General features: G+C 50.8%; 1 protein-coding gene across 1 annotated transcript in view; it reads left to right on the top strand.

Moving 5' to 3' along the window:
• LGMN (legumain) overlaps window positions 1-17,106 on the top strand; it is a 33,236-nt gene that overhangs the window by 12,195 nt on the left and 3,935 nt on the right. Inside the window, exons 3-11 of the mRNA XM_047795500.1 lie at window positions 7,058-7,155; window positions 8,320-8,401; window positions 9,024-9,109; window positions 10,465-10,540; window positions 11,026-11,088; window positions 11,864-11,930; window positions 12,762-12,880; window positions 13,223-13,312; window positions 14,983-15,183. Coding sequence (XP_047651456.1) covers window positions 7,058-7,155; window positions 8,320-8,401; window positions 9,024-9,109; window positions 10,465-10,540; window positions 11,026-11,088; window positions 11,864-11,930; window positions 12,762-12,880; window positions 13,223-13,312; window positions 14,983-15,183 — 882 coding nt within the window. The remainder of the gene's footprint in view (window positions 1-7,057; window positions 7,156-8,319; window positions 8,402-9,023; window positions 9,110-10,464; window positions 10,541-11,025; window positions 11,089-11,863; window positions 11,931-12,761; window positions 12,881-13,222; window positions 13,313-14,982; window positions 15,184-17,106) is intronic.

Raw genomic sequence — 17,106 nt, 5'->3', positions numbered from 1 at the left:
CAGCTGTAGCTCTGATTAGACCCCTAGCCTGGGAACCTCTGTGTGCCGTGGATGCGGCCCTAAAAAAGACGAAAAAAAAAAAAAAAAAAAGGAATGAGGGCAGCAGAATGGAATGAAGGCTGAACTCTTCATCCCCATTGAGGGCGGATGTTGGCACCGAGGCAGTCTGTACAGAGGAAATGTGGATGCTGAGTCATCGCTGGGTCAGCCCATGTCCCTGCCGGCCAGGGTGTCTTCTCAGCCAGCTGCCAACATTTGCTTTCTTGACGGAGGCTGAGCATTCAGAGAGCGTTTGAAAGAACTTTCAAGTAGAACCTACACATACTTTTAAACTTAACATTTTTATAGAAGTTTACATTATCCTTGGGTTAACATAGCACTCGTTATCACAAATTTCTTTAGGGAGGATTAATATACCAAGCACGGAGTTCTCGTTGTGGCTCAATGGGTTAAGAACCGGACTAGTATACACGAGGATGAGGCTTTGATCCCTGGCCTTGCTCCGTGGGTTAACCATGTGGCATTGCTTTTTGATCCCTGGCCGTGCTCCGTGGGTTAACCGTCTGGCGTTGCCAAAAGCTGCAGTGTCGCTCACAGATGTGGCTGGGATCTGGCATTGCTGTGGCTGTGGTGTTGGCGGGCAGCTGCAGCTCTGATTTGACCCCTAGCCTGGGACCCTCCACATGCTACAGGTGTGGTCCCTATCCCCCTCAAAAATACACCAGGCTCAATCAAATCATTGCAGAGTGCTTTTCTGCGCTTGAAGATGGTTATTTACACCGCGTTAGTTAAACCGAACGGATTTCTCTGTTTTCCATTTCGGGTTGGGATCCTGGGATCACTGGGTGACAGAGCGGGAGCCGGTCTAGGGTGATGCTGGTGGGACAGGCTGGGAAAGGCCTTGAGGACAGGTTCCTGCAGTGGCGGGGCAGACCCAGACTGCAGCGCTTGGAGGGCAGAGAGAGGTCCCGCAGTGCAAGCTGCACTTGGGGACGGCTGTGTGGTCCAGCCTTCCAACAGGCTTGGAGGGATGCAGAATGAGTACCTCGGTCACCAGTGGAGGAGTGGACAGGAGGAGGGTTTCTTTCAAAGCCGAGATTTGAGCCCATGGAGAAGGAAACTCTTAGGCCCAGCTGGGGCAGAGAGGTGGTGGTGAAGTAGGTTGAACGCCAAGGTCGCTGTTGCACAGGCCGTGGGGAGGACGTTCAGGATGCCGGGAGCTGGGAGGAGAGGCAGATGGGAGCCGGGTGTCACTAGGAGGAGGGCGTGAGGGGGGAGGCTTGAGGTCATTGCTGCCCATGGGGCTCTGAAGGAGAAGGTGGTTTGGCATTTTGGCAGAGTTACTACATTTCTGAAAGATCACCTTTAATTTTATGTATTTTAAAAGTGTGTGCAGTTACCATTTTTTGCAGGCAATATTATTGAGGTATAATTTTGCATGTCATACAATTCACCTGTCCTATAATTTAGTGATTTTTATTTATTTATTTATTTATTTATTGGTCTTTTTAGGGCCACACTTGTGGCATATGGAGGTTCCCAAGCTAGGGGTCCAATCGGAGCTGTAGCCGCCGGCCTACACCATAGCCACAGCCACAGCAACGTGGGATCCAAGCTGTATCTGCGACCTACACCACAGCTTACGGCAATGCTGGATCCTTAACCTACTGATCGAGGCCAGGGATCAAACCTGTGTCCTCATGGATGCTAGTCGGGTTCACTAACGGCTGAGCCACCACGGGATTTTTAGTAAATTCATACAGTTGTACAGGGTTTACCACAGTCCAGTTTTAGGACACTTTGGTCATTCTACAAAGTTCGCCTGTGCCCATCCCAGCCCCATGCATCCAAGGACCTGCCCTGTGTCTCTGTTGTTTTGCCTTCTCTAGAAATTTCATATAAATGGAAACATACAATAAGCAGTCTTTGCTGTCTGGCTTTAGCATAATGCTTTGGAGGTTAATCCATCCTGTTACAAAGTATCACTTTTATGTTAAAACAAAAAAGAAACGTGGATGGAGGGGGGGGGGCTGAGCTGAGGGAATGCGCTTTGACGAGGCAGAGGCTGGGCGGGGTGGTGGAGGTTGGGGCCCGTGGACTTGCACAGACCCCGGGGTGTAATTACCAATCACGTAATTGCACTCTAAAGCTCTGATTCTCCTCTGGAAAATTCGAGATGGCTGTGGTCATGCAAGGGCTCCGTGAGGCAGTCCCATGAAGCCCGGACCCCCAGCCCAGCCTCGGCAGCACTCCGGAGCGGCAGTGTGCATGCTGCTCTCTGCAGGCAGAACCCCGACCTGGCTTGAAAGGGGACCCCTTGGCAGTGACTGAACATGTCAGGTATTTAGACTTTGCTCCGAGCTGATTGACCTCATTTAGCTTACAGTTGGCCTGAGGTGGAGACAGCAAATCAGAGTCAGGACAGCAGCTGGCACCAGGAAGTCACGGGGTGATGAGTAAAGTGGCAGAGCTCCTTACGCAAGCTGTGAAACAGCTGTCAGCAGTCTCTGCTCCGTAGTCCAGAGGCCTTGCCCTTTCTCTGAATCTTGCTCAGTGCCTGCTTCTCACGTGCTCCCACCTACGACATTTCAGTTTTTATGGGGGGAGCGCATATTGATCTGATACGGTCCTGGGAAGTCATTCAAGTGACCTTTATCATTTGACTTGGTTGACTGCTTTTCTCTCTCTCTCTCTCTTTTTTTTTTTTTTGTCTTTTTGCCTTTTCTAGGACCGTACCTGTGGCATATGGAGGTTTCCAGGCCAGGGGTCTAACTGGAGCCACAGCTGCTGGCCTACGCCAGAGCCACAGCAATGTGGGATCCAAGCCGTATCTGCGACCCACACCCATGCTGGATCCTCAGTCTACTGAGCGAGGCCAGGGATCGAACCCACAACTCCATGGTTCCCAGTCGGATTCGTTAACCACTGAGCCATGACAGGAACTCCTCTTTTTTTTTTTCTTTGACTGTGCTTGGGGCATGCAGAGGTTCTCGGCCAGGGATTGAACCTGAGCCACAGCAGTGGTAATGCTGGATCTTTAACCCACCGAGCTACCAAGGAACTCCTAGCCCTGCCTTTATTTCTTTTGGGTGCCAGTAAATGCTTGGCTCCAACCAAACCTCCTTTTTTTCCTGGTCTTTTTAGGGCCTCACCTGCAGCATATAGAAGTTCCCAAGCCAGGGGTTGAATCGGAGCTATAGTTGCTGGCCTATGCCACAGCCACAGCAACTCGGGATCTGAGCTGCATCTGTTTGTGACCTACACCACAAAACCCTTTTGAATTAAGAAAGTTGGAGGCACCCAAGTAACTCCAAGGACCCAAGAGAATCAGGGCTCGACTTGAGACAGCTGCATGTGGCAGCAGGGGTCAGGCAGGGTCAGGGGCAGAAGACCTGGGGTGGATACCCTGAGCCGTCTGAGCTTGTCCCCATCTGTGAAATGGGCGTAAAAGCACCTGCCTGTTAAGGTGGGGGTGAGGAGCCAAACAGTATAAGACAACACTAACGGGACAGGCTGAACCTACCGTTTCTGAAATATAGAACCTTATTGAAGCATATTTTACAGATCATGTATAATTCACCCATTGCAAGCATCCCACTCAGTGATTTTTTTAGTCAACTTGCCAAGTCATGCAAACGCCACGGGCAGTTTTAGAACGTTTCCATCTCCCTGGCAAGATCCCTTGGGCCGTTTCCAGTCCCCACCCTCAGGCCCAGGCAACCACTAATACGGATTCCATCTCTGTAAATTTGCCTTTTCTGAGCATTTCATATAAATGGAGCTGTGCAGAGTGGTCTTTTGTGTCTGGCCTCTCTTAGCATCATGTTTTTGGGGTTTCTCTGTGTTGTAGGGCGTATCAATACTTCATTCCTTTGGTTGCCAAACGGCATTCCAGTGTATGGATGGACCACATTTTGTCTCTTTCTGTGCTGATAGACATTTGTCTCATCAAATCTCCCTCCTCTCCTGCCAGAGGCAAGCCCTTGGGATTTTGGTCATTCTCTTGCTTTGTTCTAGATTTTTGCCATATACAATATATCATGTAATATATACTGTATTATATATACTATATATATAATGTATATACTATATATTTAGTATATATATTTAACTGTTTAAACAGCAGTGTTTACCCTGTTTTGACCTTATAAAGGTACTCATTGTGGATTTTTTCTCTACGACTTATTCTTTTTCTCATTATTGCTCTTGAGATTTATATATTTTGAAGCATGGGTTGCACTTTCATTCATTTTTAGATAATTCCATTTGTGTGAAGTTTTTTTTTTTTTTTTGGCTACCCCCATGGCATGCTGAAGTTCCTAGGTCAGGGATTAAACCTGTGCCACAGCAGTCACCTAAGCCAAAGTAGTGGCTGTGCTGGATCCTTAATCCGCTGAGCCACCAGGGAAACTCCCTGTGTGAGCTTTCTGATATTTTGTTGCATGAATGTAGACAGTTGATTCTTCCAGCTGTTGATGGTGCTTTGGGTTATTTCTTGATTTTGCTGTCACAGCGAGGCAGTGAACATTCCCGTGACACATGGGCCTGGGTTTCTCGAGGGTATAGCTTGGAACAGAATTGCCAGGGTGGAGGGCGACTGGATGACATCAAGACGTTTCCCCGAGCCCAGTGTGCTTTCACCATCACTGTTTCAGTTCCCTACTGTTGCTGTGACAAATTGCCACAAATTTAGTGGCTTAACACAGATTCATCCTGTCACAGCTCTAGAGGAGAGGCATCTGGAATGGGTCTCACTGGGTCAAATCAAGGTGTTAAAAGAGCTACGTTTCTTCCTGGTGACCCTTGGGGAGGTCCGTTTCCTTACCTTTTCCCACCTCGAAAGGCTGCCTACATTCCTTGGATAGTGGGCCCTTCCTCCGTCTTCAGAGCCAGCCGTGGTGGCCCAGTGTTTCTTACATTATGCCTCTGACCTGCCTGCCTCCCTCATGTAAGGACCCCTGACTACATTGGGCTTATTGCAATAATCCAGGGTCATCTCTTTATTTTAGGGTCAGTTGACTAACAGTCTTAAATCCATCTGCTCTCTCAATTCCCCTTTGCCAGTAATGCAGTATATTCATGGGCTCTGTGGGTTGGGATTTGGACATGTTCAAGGGGTAAGTAACCCTACCACGACTGGTATTTAGAAACCCTGTTATCTTACAGCAATAGGGGCATAAACATTTTAACAGAGTGTGTGTGCGATATTTAGTAACTATTTTTAAATCATCTAGATTTAGATTTTCGGAGTTCCCATCGTGGCTCAGTGGTTAACGAATCTGACTAGGAACCATGAGGTTTCCAGTTTGACCCCTGGCCTCCCTCAGGGGGTTAAGGATCCAGCATTGCCATGAGCTGTGGTGTAGGTCACAGACACGGCTCGGATCTGGCGTTTCTATGGCTCTGGCGTAGGCCGGCGACTACAGCTCCGATTCGAACCCTAGCCTGGGAACCTCCACATGCCGTGGGAACAGCCCTAGAAAAGGCAAAAAGACCAAAAAAAAAAAAAAAAAAAGATTTAGATTTTCAGCCTCTCACTCTTGCTAGGCCTCTACAATTTTAATGGATTTCTTTTTTTCTCTCTCTTTTTTTGGCCACCACTCGGCATATGAAGCTCCTAGGCCAGGGATTAGATCCAAACCGTAGTTGTGACCTAAGCCGTAACTGCACCAACACTGGATCCTTAACCCACTGTGCCAGGCCAGGGATTGAACCCGAGTCCCAGGGCTCCCAAGACACTGCCCATCCCTCTGCCCCACAATGGACACTCCTTAGTGGATTTCTTGGTTGTCCCTGTCTGAAGCAATGTCGAGTTCTGGAGTCAGAATGCCTGGGACCTTTCGCTGTGAGCTGTGTGATTTAGACACCCCCGCTCCAGCCTTGATTTCCTCATCTCTGAAATGGGATTGTTACCTTTACCACAGAGGGTTGCCATGATAATTTTTTTTTTGCTTTTTCACACCACACCTGCAGCACATAGAAGTTCCCAGGCTAGGGGTCTAATCGGAGCTACAGCTGCTGGCCTACACCACAGCCGCAGCAACGCCAGATCCAAGCTGAATCTGTGACCTACACCACAGCTCATGGCAATGCCGGATCCTTAACCCACTGAGCGAGGCCAGGGATTGCACCGGCATCCTCATGGATAGTAGTCGGGTTTGTTACCGCTGAGCCACAACAGGAACTCCCCTCATTGTTATTTTTTAAAGAACACGTACTTCATTTCAGTTCCTGAGTGGAACGTTTGAGTTTTCACTCAATTATCTGAATAGTGACTGTGGCAGTTAAAGTTACTGGAACTAGAAGAATCCTGTGTGATACAGAACCAGCTGCTAAGCTTTTAATCTGTTGATTAATCATGCTAAGTCATTCTGTTTTTCAGACCAAAATTGGTGCTTTCAGGAGATTGTTATGTGGTGTAGAAGGAAAAATAAGTTTTTTAGGACTTATAAATGTCTTTGTCACCTGTAGAGGTGGTGGTGGTGGTAGTGGGGGGTGTCTCTGTGTGTAAAATCCATGTGTATACTAACTGCCTGATGAATGAGAGTTTCACAGTGGGTGGTGGTGTGGATTTTAAAAAATTGAGTTGAGTTCCTGTCATGGCTCAGCGATAACAAACCCAACTAGCATCCATGAGAACTGAAGTTCGATCCCTAGGTCACAGACACAGCTTGGATCCCATGTTGCTGTGTGGCTGTGGTGTAGGCTGGCAGCTGCAGCTCCAATTGGACCCTGAGCCTAGAAACTTCCATATGCTGCAGGTGTGGCCCCAAAAAGACTTAAAAAAAAAAAAGTATGTGTGTGTATATATATATACTCATATATATATACATATATATATATACTCATATATATATACATATATATATACTCATATATATATACATATATATATATATATATATATATGAGTTGAAAAAGATACATGAATGTGTTTTAAAATAATTTCAATACCTCACAGCTGGTCTTCCATAAGAAAGGACCTGTTGCTCGTTAGAACTCCAAAACTGACCTCCTTCCAGGCAAAATCTAACACTTAAGCAACCACTTTCCCCAGGCAGATGCGTGCCATGCCTACCAGATCGTTCACCGCAACGGGATTCCCGACGAGCAGATCGTCGTGATGATGTATGATGACATCGCCAACTCTGAAGAGTAAGTCGGGATCACTCCCGCCTGGGTGGTGGGGAACGTAGGGCATTTGGAAGAATGCATACAGGAGTTCCCGCTGCGGCACAGTGGGTTAAGGATCCAGTGTTGCTGCAGCTGTGGCTCAGATTCAACCCCTGGCCCAGGAACTTCTCCATATACCTTGGGGGCAGCTGAAAAGAAAAAAGAAAAGAAACATGTGTACAGACGCGCAGGAATCCTTTGATCAGCGGCCTAACTTTGGAACATAAACAGACTCTTGGGTGGAGTTCCACACAGCTGCTTCCTGGAGGCTTTGGAGGGTTTAAAGTGTGAGTTCCCTGCCCACCGTGTCCTGCTGTGCGTGTCCCTAACCTCCGAGCCCAGAAACGGCACAGATGGTCGCCTCCGGGGCCCTGTACACAAGGGTTCCTTTGTAATAGACCCTACTACCCTTCTTTCTGTGCCTTTTTTTTTTTTTTTTTAATTTGTTGAATTTAATTTTACAGGTAGTCCTCTCATGCCCGCTTGTCTGATTTCTTGAGATCAGAGGCAGCAGATACGGGTATTAAACCTAGCCCGTTTCATCTCCCAGCTCCTCGGTTACCCGACTATGGCCCTGTGGTCACAGGACAGCCCGTAGTCCATTCTGAGCTTTTAACATCTGAGCGCTTGTATTTATTTATTTCCTTATTTATTTAGGCTGCGCCCTCAGCATTCAGAAGTTCCTGGGCCAGGGATCGAACCCATGCCTCAGCAGCAACCTGAGCTGCTGCAGTGGCAATGCCGGATCCTTAACTCGAGGTCCCACGGGAACTCTGGTCCTGTCTTTTTCTGAAAGTAGTTTCACTCTGAGAGATCTCTTGACGAGATCTGGCCCCCAGGATGTAGTCTGGTGTCCCGTGGCAAGCCAGGCGCACCAGGGCTGGGGTCCCTGGCCTCAGTGTTCCCAGCTCCGCCCTTCACTACTCTTGCCAAGAGCTCAGGAGCTGGGGGACATCTTGTGCCCTGAGATGCTAATAAAATCACAAACGCGTTGCTGACCTTGGAGGGGCGGGGGGTGGGTGATGAGAAATGTCTGTGACAGTCTTGGCCGTCCAGTATTCTTATGCACATTGGGCCTGTTCATGAAGAAACAGACTTCAGAGATGTATCAGGTTGTGTGCTTCAGTTGTGTCCTTTGATTCTCAGCAATCCCACCCCAGGAATCGTGATCAACAGGCCCAACGGCTCGGACGTGTACAAGGGGGTTCTGAAGGACTACACCGGCGAGGTGAGGTGGGGCGCGGGTTGGAGCAGCGGGGACTGTTCTTTTCCAGGCATGATTTCCCCTCTCTTTCTTGTATTTCTAGAGTCAGAACCTCGTGAGACTGATTTCTGGTCCATGTTTCATGTTTGTGTTGAGATTTGTGCTTAAAGGCATAAGTTCTGAGAATGGTAATAGAAAGCAGAGGAAAATAAAAGAAAAAAATGTTAGTTGTAGCCTACTGATCTCTTTTTTTTTTTTTTTTTAATGGCCACACCTTTGGCATATGGAAGTTCCTGGGCTAGGGGACAAATTGGAGCTGCAGCTGCAGGCCTGCGCCACAGCCACGTAGTATCTGAGCCGCACCTGCGACCTACATACACCACAGCTCATGGCAATGCCGGATCCTTAACCCACTGAGCGAGGTCAGGGATCCACCGTGCGTCCTCAGGGCTCCTAGTCGGATTCGTTTCTGCTGCACCACAACGGGAACTCCTGGGTCTTTGTTCTTGCTTGCGAAATGTTTGTCCTTAAACTTGAAGCCTTGAAGGTGTGTGCATTAGTGGCCCAGGATGTGTGCCACAGACTCAGCAAGGGCACTGATTTGGAATGACAGTTGTGTCTGATCTCACCTCCCAATTCTTTGTAGGATGTCACCCCACAGAATTTCCTGGCGGTGTTGAGAGGCGATGCGGAAGCAGTGAAGGGCAAAGGGTCTGGAAAGGTCTTGAAGAGGTAATGTCTGTTTTCGGGCTGTCACGCTTTTCTGGCTGACCTGGCGCCCCAGAGTCGAGACTTCAGACAGACCTTGTTCTTTGCGTCCGGCCTGTTTACCCACGAGAGGCGGGGAGCTCTGCCCTAACAGGCTGCACAGAACTGAGGCTTCCTTCCCCCCCATTTCTGTCATGAGGGAACCTTGTGATCCGGGTTCCCTCGTTGTTCCTCGCGAGATATTTCCCGTCAGTGAACATCGCTGCTTTTGCTCTCTCGGATCCTAGCGCAGATCTGGTGGGACACGGAGACAGGCGTGAAGCCCTGCGGCCAGTCAGGCTGCCGGGCCCCTGGCCTGTGCTCTGATCGGAGGTCAGCCCGGTGGGAGCAGGAGAGTCCTAGGTTCAGAGCCAGCCCTCGTATTGGAGAAAAGTGATCCCAGGGCTTGCCCCCCCGGCTCCGGGTTAGAGAGGTCTCCTTTAGCATCTCTTTATGCAGCATTTTTACATGATGTTGGGGACCTTCGAAGCCAGACTTCAGAGAGTCTCAGCTCCTTGGCAAAGGGTGTTGTTTCTCTTGTGCCTGGGGCGGGGGGGGGGGGGGGGGAGCAAGACTTGGCACAAGTAGCTGGTGAGTTAGAGCCCAGACGGACATGTGCGGGATGAGCCAGATTGCTTCCAAGTGAGTTATCACACCTCTGCAGCCCTGAGATGGTGCCCCAAGTGGGAGCCTGGTGAGGGCGCAGGTGGGCTTTCAGGCTGTGCCCAGGCTGAGGGGCCTGGAGGGGCAGTCGGAGCTGCAGGACCGTGTGTCCTGGCCCCGTTGGGGGCGACCTGTGGGGAAAGTGGGGCCACCTGGGAGGAGGCTCATTGGCAAAGACCCCACTCTCCGGATCACCCTGGCTGTCTGTTGAGTGCGTCCCCGCCACAATCCAGAGCTTCAAGGCTGGGACACGCTTCGTGGTTCAGAAGAGCGAGCACTCAGCTGAAGCAGAGGGAGCAGGCCAACGGCAGCCTCTTGGGCTTCTCCTCCCTGGTTGGAAGACTGTCATCCTCAGGCTTCTCCTTCGTTTTTTGCCTTTTTAGGGCTACACCTGCAGCATATGGAAGTTCCCAGGCTAGGGGTCGAATCAGAGCTGCAGCCGGCGGCCTACGCCACCGCCACCACCATGCCGGATCCTTAACCCACTAAGCGGAGCCAGGGATCGAACACCTGCATCCTCATGGACACCAGTTGGGTTCATGACCGCTGAGCCACAGTGGGAACTGCATACCTCTCCTTAGTCTTTTGATCGGGGCGACTTTGCAGAGAGATGGAAACAGATTTCGATAGGAAGTGGTTGGCTTCACTCTCACGCTCGTCTGCGTCTCTCTCGGCAGCGGCCCCCGGGACCACGTGTTCGTTTACTTCACTGATCACGGAGCCACTGGGATACTGGTGTTTCCTAACGAGGATGTGAGTTTTTCTTAACGTCTTAAAGACAAACTGGGAGAATGGGAAACAAAAATCTCGGTGGTGACTATACCCCTGTGATGTGGGTTTCTGACGTCCCACGGGCTGGGTTTGCACGCGGCTGCTGAGTGTAGGGTCACGTTTAGCAGCTGGACATCCGCCCAGAGGCATCTCTGGGGCACATCGGTCTTCCTTGCACGTCTCCTGATGTCTCAGCATCAGTAGCTGTCGCTGAACTTGGGTGCATGGTGCCAGACACAGTAATAGAACACAGGTCCTGAAGGCACTGGGCTCAGTGACAAGGAAGCACATCCTCTTCCCCTTTTTCATGTGTGAATAAAGCCCTTGATGACGTTGGGGGATAAATCTGTGCACTGCGGTTACCTCTAAGGATTTCCCAGTAAGAATTTATAGGGCATCCCTGCCTTATCCGGCCAACAGTCTCTCTCGATGTGTTTGGCCTCAGCGTCCGTGTTCTTACCTTTCAGCTTCATGTGAAGGACCTGAACGAGACCATCCACTACATGTACAAGCACAGGATGTACCAGAAGGTATGTCAGTGCTCGCGGCAGCCCTGGCCATGAACCTGAGGAAGGCGGTGGGAGCAGAGCACACAGGCGACCCGCCTTCTCACTCCGCCCTGCCTGCAGTTTCCGGAATGGGTGACCTTTTGATCAGTCTTGACCTCTGATTTCCCGGGATTAACTTTCTGTGATTCTACCGCGTTCGCTGTTAGATCCGAATTACAGGTGATCCTGTTAAAACATGGGGCGAGCCCCCCCCCCCCAGAATTTGACTCCCCATAGTGCTGGGGAGAGGCCTGAGGGTTTGCCCTGCTGAGTTTCCAGCTGCTGCTGCTGCTGCTGCTGGGCTAAGGATCCCACTTCCAGACACTGTTTCTGGGGCTGTCACCAATTCAGGGCAGCTGGGGAGGAAAGCACTGCCTCCTTATTTTCCTGTGGCCTTTCCTGCCCCGTAGCAGCCTGTATAGCATCTGCACAGCTTGGGCGTGTATGTGTCGGCAGTGGTTTCTCTCTCGCAGGCGGCCTTGTATGGCAAATCAGTTTCCCTTAGCACCATCTAGGGCTCCATTTTCTCTGCATCATTTCAGCCCATCGGTTATTTTATTCTATTGGCCATGTACAAATTTGATTCTTTCTGGCTTGCATGACAACATTGTCTGTAGCCTGTGGCAGCAGCTGTCTCCCCAAAGCAAAAGTGAAGGACTCCTAAGCCGTGGGTCAAGAGTGTGGGAGAGGCAGAGTGGCATTTGCAAGGGGTCTGTGCCCGGCCAGGGTGAGTTCATGTGTCTCCTTCGCTTCCCAGATGGTGTTTTACATTGAAGCCTGTGAGTCTGGGTCCATGATGAACCACCTGCCCCCCAACATCGACGGTAGGTGGTGGGAGCCCTGGTCTTCAAGCCCAGCTGGGTGAGCACCTGGCTAAGTGGTGCAATTGGACATTCTCTGATTCTGTCCATCGGAAGGACCAAGGCAGAGGCCTGGAAGTAGGGGACCTGGGGGCAGCTCTGAGCATCTTCTGCTCCTGGAGATCAGTGGTCAGGGCATGAAGCGATGTGGGCTCTGGAGGTGAGCTCCAAGTGCTCTGCCAGGTTCTGGTTGGATTACCTAAGTCTGAAATCACAGATTGTGGACTGGCCTCCATCCTTTGCAATATGTTGGCTTGCTGGCTCTCTGATCCTGGGGCAATAACTTATCTGTTTGACCTTCAGTTATCCCCATCTATGAAATGGGGATAAAGGTAGCATCTGTGGGAAGAATTACATGTCCAGTGACATTTGCCCAGCACAGTTTTGAGCCCATGGCAGCTCAGTAGTAAATGGTGACTCTTTCATACGTTTAGTCTAAATGTTTCCTTCAATAAATATTCACTTTCTCTGGAAATGAAATTAGGTACATATCCTTCAAGTTTTCTGGCGCTGTGAAAATCTGTCAGCATCCATGTCCTAATAAGCATGCGTGCTTGCTCATTGGTGTAGAAAGCATCTGTCAGCTGGCTTCTCTTTCTTCCACATTTAGTTTTAGATGAGTTACTGTAACCGAGTGAACAGGGGACACCCCGGGGTCTCCCTGCCCTCCCGGAACTGATTACAGGTGATGTGCTTTCAGCACACTGGGAAAGGAGAAGGAACTCAAGCTTCTCGTGGAATCCACGGACAGCCAAGAATAAAATGTGACTGAAAGATGTCTTTAATTTCTCGTAGTTTATGCCACGACCGCCGCCAACCCGAGGGAGTCATCTTACGCCTGTTACTATGACGAAGCGAGGGCCACGTACCTGGGAGACTGGTACAGCGTCAACTGGATGGAAGACTCAGACTCGGTGAGCTGTCCGGGGGGCCGCCTGTCTTGAGGCTTAGCTGTCAGGGGTGACAGTCCAAGGCCTTGAATGTTTTCCTTTTTTTTTTGTCTGTTTAGGGCCGCACCGTGGCATATGGAAGTTCCCAGGCTGGGATTGAATTGGAGCTCTATCCGCTGGCCTACACCACAGCCATAGCCACACCAGATCTGACCCGCATCTGTGATCTACACCACAGCTCACAGCAATGCCAGATCCTTAACCCACTGAGCGAGGCCAGGCATCGAACCTGCATCCTCATGGATGCTAGTCAGATTTGTTCCCGCTGAGCTACAACGGGAACGCCGAATGTTTTCCTTCTTGCAGGAGGACCTGACCAAAGAGACGCTCCACAAGCAGTACCAGCTGGTGAAATCCCACACCAACACCAGCCACGTCATGCAGTATGGAAACAAGGTGAGCGGGGCCTCAGGCTCACTCGCGTGGAACACTTACCTCTTGATGTTGAGAACCAGGACCCATCATCATGAGAAAAGGCCGAGGCACAGAGCCTCTCACGGCCACTCCATCCCAGAGATTCTGTCCAGGCTTTGGAATTGTACCTGCTAAGTTCAAACCACCAAGCAGTGAGATTCAGCGCAACCTACCTGCCCGCTCTGGGTCTCCGTTTCCTCCTTGGTCAGAGCCCTAGCGCCCAAGGTCATCGGAGCATTGAAGAAGGTGGCGCACAGGCCCAGCACGTGGGAAGTAGTCATTGAATCGAAAGGTTTGGTGGCCTTGCCGCCTTGAGCCCCACACCATGGATCCTCCGGGCTGCAGCCTCCCCGAGGATGCAGAGTGTTACTTGACTTTTTGGCTACAAATTTGAGGCTTTTCTCCCCTGCATTTATGTTCAGAAGGGACAGCTGGTACAGTCGCTCAGTCCATCAGGGCTGTCCAGCCAGAGGTCGCAGCAGGTAGTCGCTGGAGGCTTGGGCCGTAGGGACCACCCCTGCGGCTATAGCCCTTGGGATGGGCAGAGGAGGTGATCGGTGCGGGGTCCCCGTCCTAGTCCTTATGACCTGACACCATCCCCCAGGCGGCCTAGCACCATCTGCGAGCTCGCCAGCTGAGATCTCTGATCCAGGCATTAGCCTTCTAGAAGAACATGTGAGCCAGTCAGTCCAGCTGTTGTCTTCGGAACTTGATGGGCAGGGTGTGGTCTGGAAGGGCTTTGAGCCCTCAGGGCAGTCACAGGCTGTGAGATGTGCACTCCGGGGGCCGTGGGCCTGGTCCGGCTTTTGGGGGGCGGTGGGGAGTGGTCCAGGGCGGGGCAGAGCAGAGAGGAGGCTGGGGAAAGGTGACTCAGAAGAGGCAGGGTCACAGGCAGCCCTGGCTTTAGGGGAGATTGGAGGGAAAGGGTCCCCGGCCACAGCAATTCTGCTCCGGGCTTTCTGTCCTCTTTCTGGTTTCCGCAGCATCCGTCATTCCTGCTCTTGGTTGAGGAGATACGAAGGATCTTTTGTAAACATTACGTTTCTACATATGTGGGTGTCTATTTTATTTTTTGTTTTAGAACTGTTTATAAATTAGCGTCGCTTGGTTTAGGAACATGAATGCCCGCAGCCTTTTTTTTTCCCTCTCATCGGGTTCGTGTCTGCAGTGACTTCTGTGGGGAAACAGAGCCTGGGGGGCCGGGCCCGCTTGTTAGGCCCTGATGCCAAGTCGGCTCCCGCTCCCCCTGGCTTTAGCTCTGCCCACCTCAGTGGACCAGACCTCGGCTCTAACCTGTTCAGATGCTCTGCGCTGTCCTCCTGCTTGTCCCTAGGGGGTAAGAGAGTGAGCATGGGGGCAGTGAGCACAGCCTAGGGCCACCGCTGGCTGAAACGACTCTGGTCCAAGCTCGGCATGACTGGGTAGCAGTTCTGCCAAGGGCGCCGGGCATCTTCAGAGTTGGTCATTGATGGGTTTCAGGCACTCAAAGGCGTTGCCCTGCCCGCTGCTGAGAGCTGAGCGCTTGCTTTCAGGGTGCCCTTATGCCCCCTCAGTGGTCCCCAAACCACGTGAGGGAGCTGTGAATTCCAGGACCAGGGTCCCTTGGCACATCTGCTTGTCGCACTCAAAGTGACTCTCTCTCTCTCTCCTAGTCCATCTCTGCCATGAAGTTGGTGCAGTTTCAGGGTCTGAAACACAAAGCCAGCTCTCCCATCTCCCTGCCCCCAGTCCAGCACCTCGACCTCACTCCAAGCCCCGAGGTGCCGCTCACCATCATGAAAAGGAAACTGATGCGCACCAACGATCTGCAGGAGTCCAGGCGTCTTGTCGCGGAGATCGACAGGCACCTGCAGGTAAGTGGCGGCGAGGCGCAGCTCCCAGCCTCGCCGGGCACCGCGCTCAAGCCCTCTCTGCTGCCTCCTGCCCGTTATTCCATGCTGGTGGCAGCCAGGTGACAGAGCTCTGAGGTCACCCTCCTCTGGCCACACGGGTGTATATGGGAAAGGAACCAGCGTCTGTGCTCGCTGTGAAATGGACACGAGTGGGCAGGGCAGTGCAGGCGTCCCTCTTCGTCAGTAAATTAGCCTGGACCTCTTGGAGGCAGGGAGCATAGGAAAGGGGCCTGTCTCTCCCTTCCTTGTCTCCTGCTAAGAAGCCATGGCACATGGCCATTTCTAATTCTTCTTCTTCTTCTTTCTTTCTTTCTTTTTTTTTTTTTGTATTTCTCTAGGGCTGCACTCATGGCATATGGAGGTTCCCAGGCTGGGGGTCTAATTGGAGCCTACGCCACAGCCACAGCAACGCAGGATCTGAGCTGTGTCTTCGACCTACACCACAGCCCATGGCAGTGCCGGATCCTTAACCCACTGAGCGAGGCCAGGGATTGAACCCTCGGCCCCATGGTTCTTAGTCGGATTCGTTAACCACAGAACCACAACGGGAACTCCGGGTGTTTCTTCTTTTATACGTGGTTGCTTGCTTGACATTTTTATTTTGCTGTTTAGTGAGTTATTAGTGAATCCATTTTTTGAAAAAAAAAAAAAAATCCAATCCACAGAACGTTTCTGCTGCTTTGGGATATCATAGTCACAGCCCCAGCTTCTTCCTGAAACGCTTGAGCAGTCTCTTGTGATGGCTCGGTGTGTTCGACATCCATTTGTTTGGAACTGGCCAAATTTCTTTTCAAATTCTAGCTGCGCGACTAGAACCACCAGGCCTGTACTTACGAAATGCCGGGCAGAGATTTACTGTCTTTCCAACAAAGCGAGCTGTGTTGACTCTGTCTCCTTCAGCAGCACAGCTCAGGGATTGACGTGCTGGTATCTGGCCTGAAATGACGTTTTCTTTTTTTTTTTTTAAATGGCCACACCAGCAGCATAGCGAAGTTCCCGGGCCAGGGACTGACTCTGAGCCACAGCTGTGACCTACACTACACCTGCAGCAATGCCTAATCCTTTAACCCACTCACTGTACTGGGCCAGGGATGGAATCTGCACCTCTGCAGCAACCTGAGCCACTGGCTGCAGTCAGATTTTTTTTTTTTGCAGTGGGATTCTTAACCCACTATACCACAGCGGGAACTCCTGGCATGAATTTTCTAAGAAAAAAAAAGTCTGTGTGATCTTGGAGTTCCCTGGTGGCTCATCAGTTTAAGGATCTGGCTTGGGTCACTGCTGAGGTGCAGGTTCAGTCCCTGGCCTGGGAACATCCACATGCTGTGGGCATGGCCAAAAAAAAAAAAAAAAAATCTGTGATCGCTCTTAAGTCGTATAACTAATACTCCTGATAGTTAGTGCCCCATATGTGGTGTAGTAACCAGGCTGTACTTTTTTTTTTTTTTTGCTATTTTTAGGGTCATACCTGAGGCATATGGAGGTTCCCAGGCCAGGGGTTGAATCAGAGCTACAGCTGCCAGCCTACACCACAGCCACAGCAACGTTAGATCTGAGCTGCATCTGCCACCCACACCACAGCTCATGGCAATGCCGGATCCTTAACCCACTGAGCAAGGCCAGGGATCGAACCCATATGCGCATGGTTCCTAGTTGGGTTCGTTGGCTGAGGAACCACGAAGGGAACTCCTCACCAGGCTGTACTCGTCTGCTGGCGTCAGCATGTAGCGCAGGAGTCCTCTGACTTTCTCCTCTTGGACTCTTTACACCCTTCACATTATTGATCCCAAAGAGCTTTTGTTTATGTGGCTGTATCGATTATTTACTGTATTAGCACTGACCGGAGCTTTTTTAAAGATATTAACTCCTTTAGAAAAACATAAT

This window comes from Phacochoerus africanus, chromosome 9, assembly GCF_016906955.1.
Source record: "Phacochoerus africanus isolate WHEZ1 chromosome 9, ROS_Pafr_v1, whole genome shotgun sequence".
Lineage (NCBI taxonomy): Eukaryota > Metazoa > Chordata > Mammalia > Artiodactyla > Suidae > Phacochoerus > Phacochoerus africanus.
Note: the sequence above shows the minus strand (reverse complement) of the source record. Positions and strands in the feature narration are given on the sequence as shown.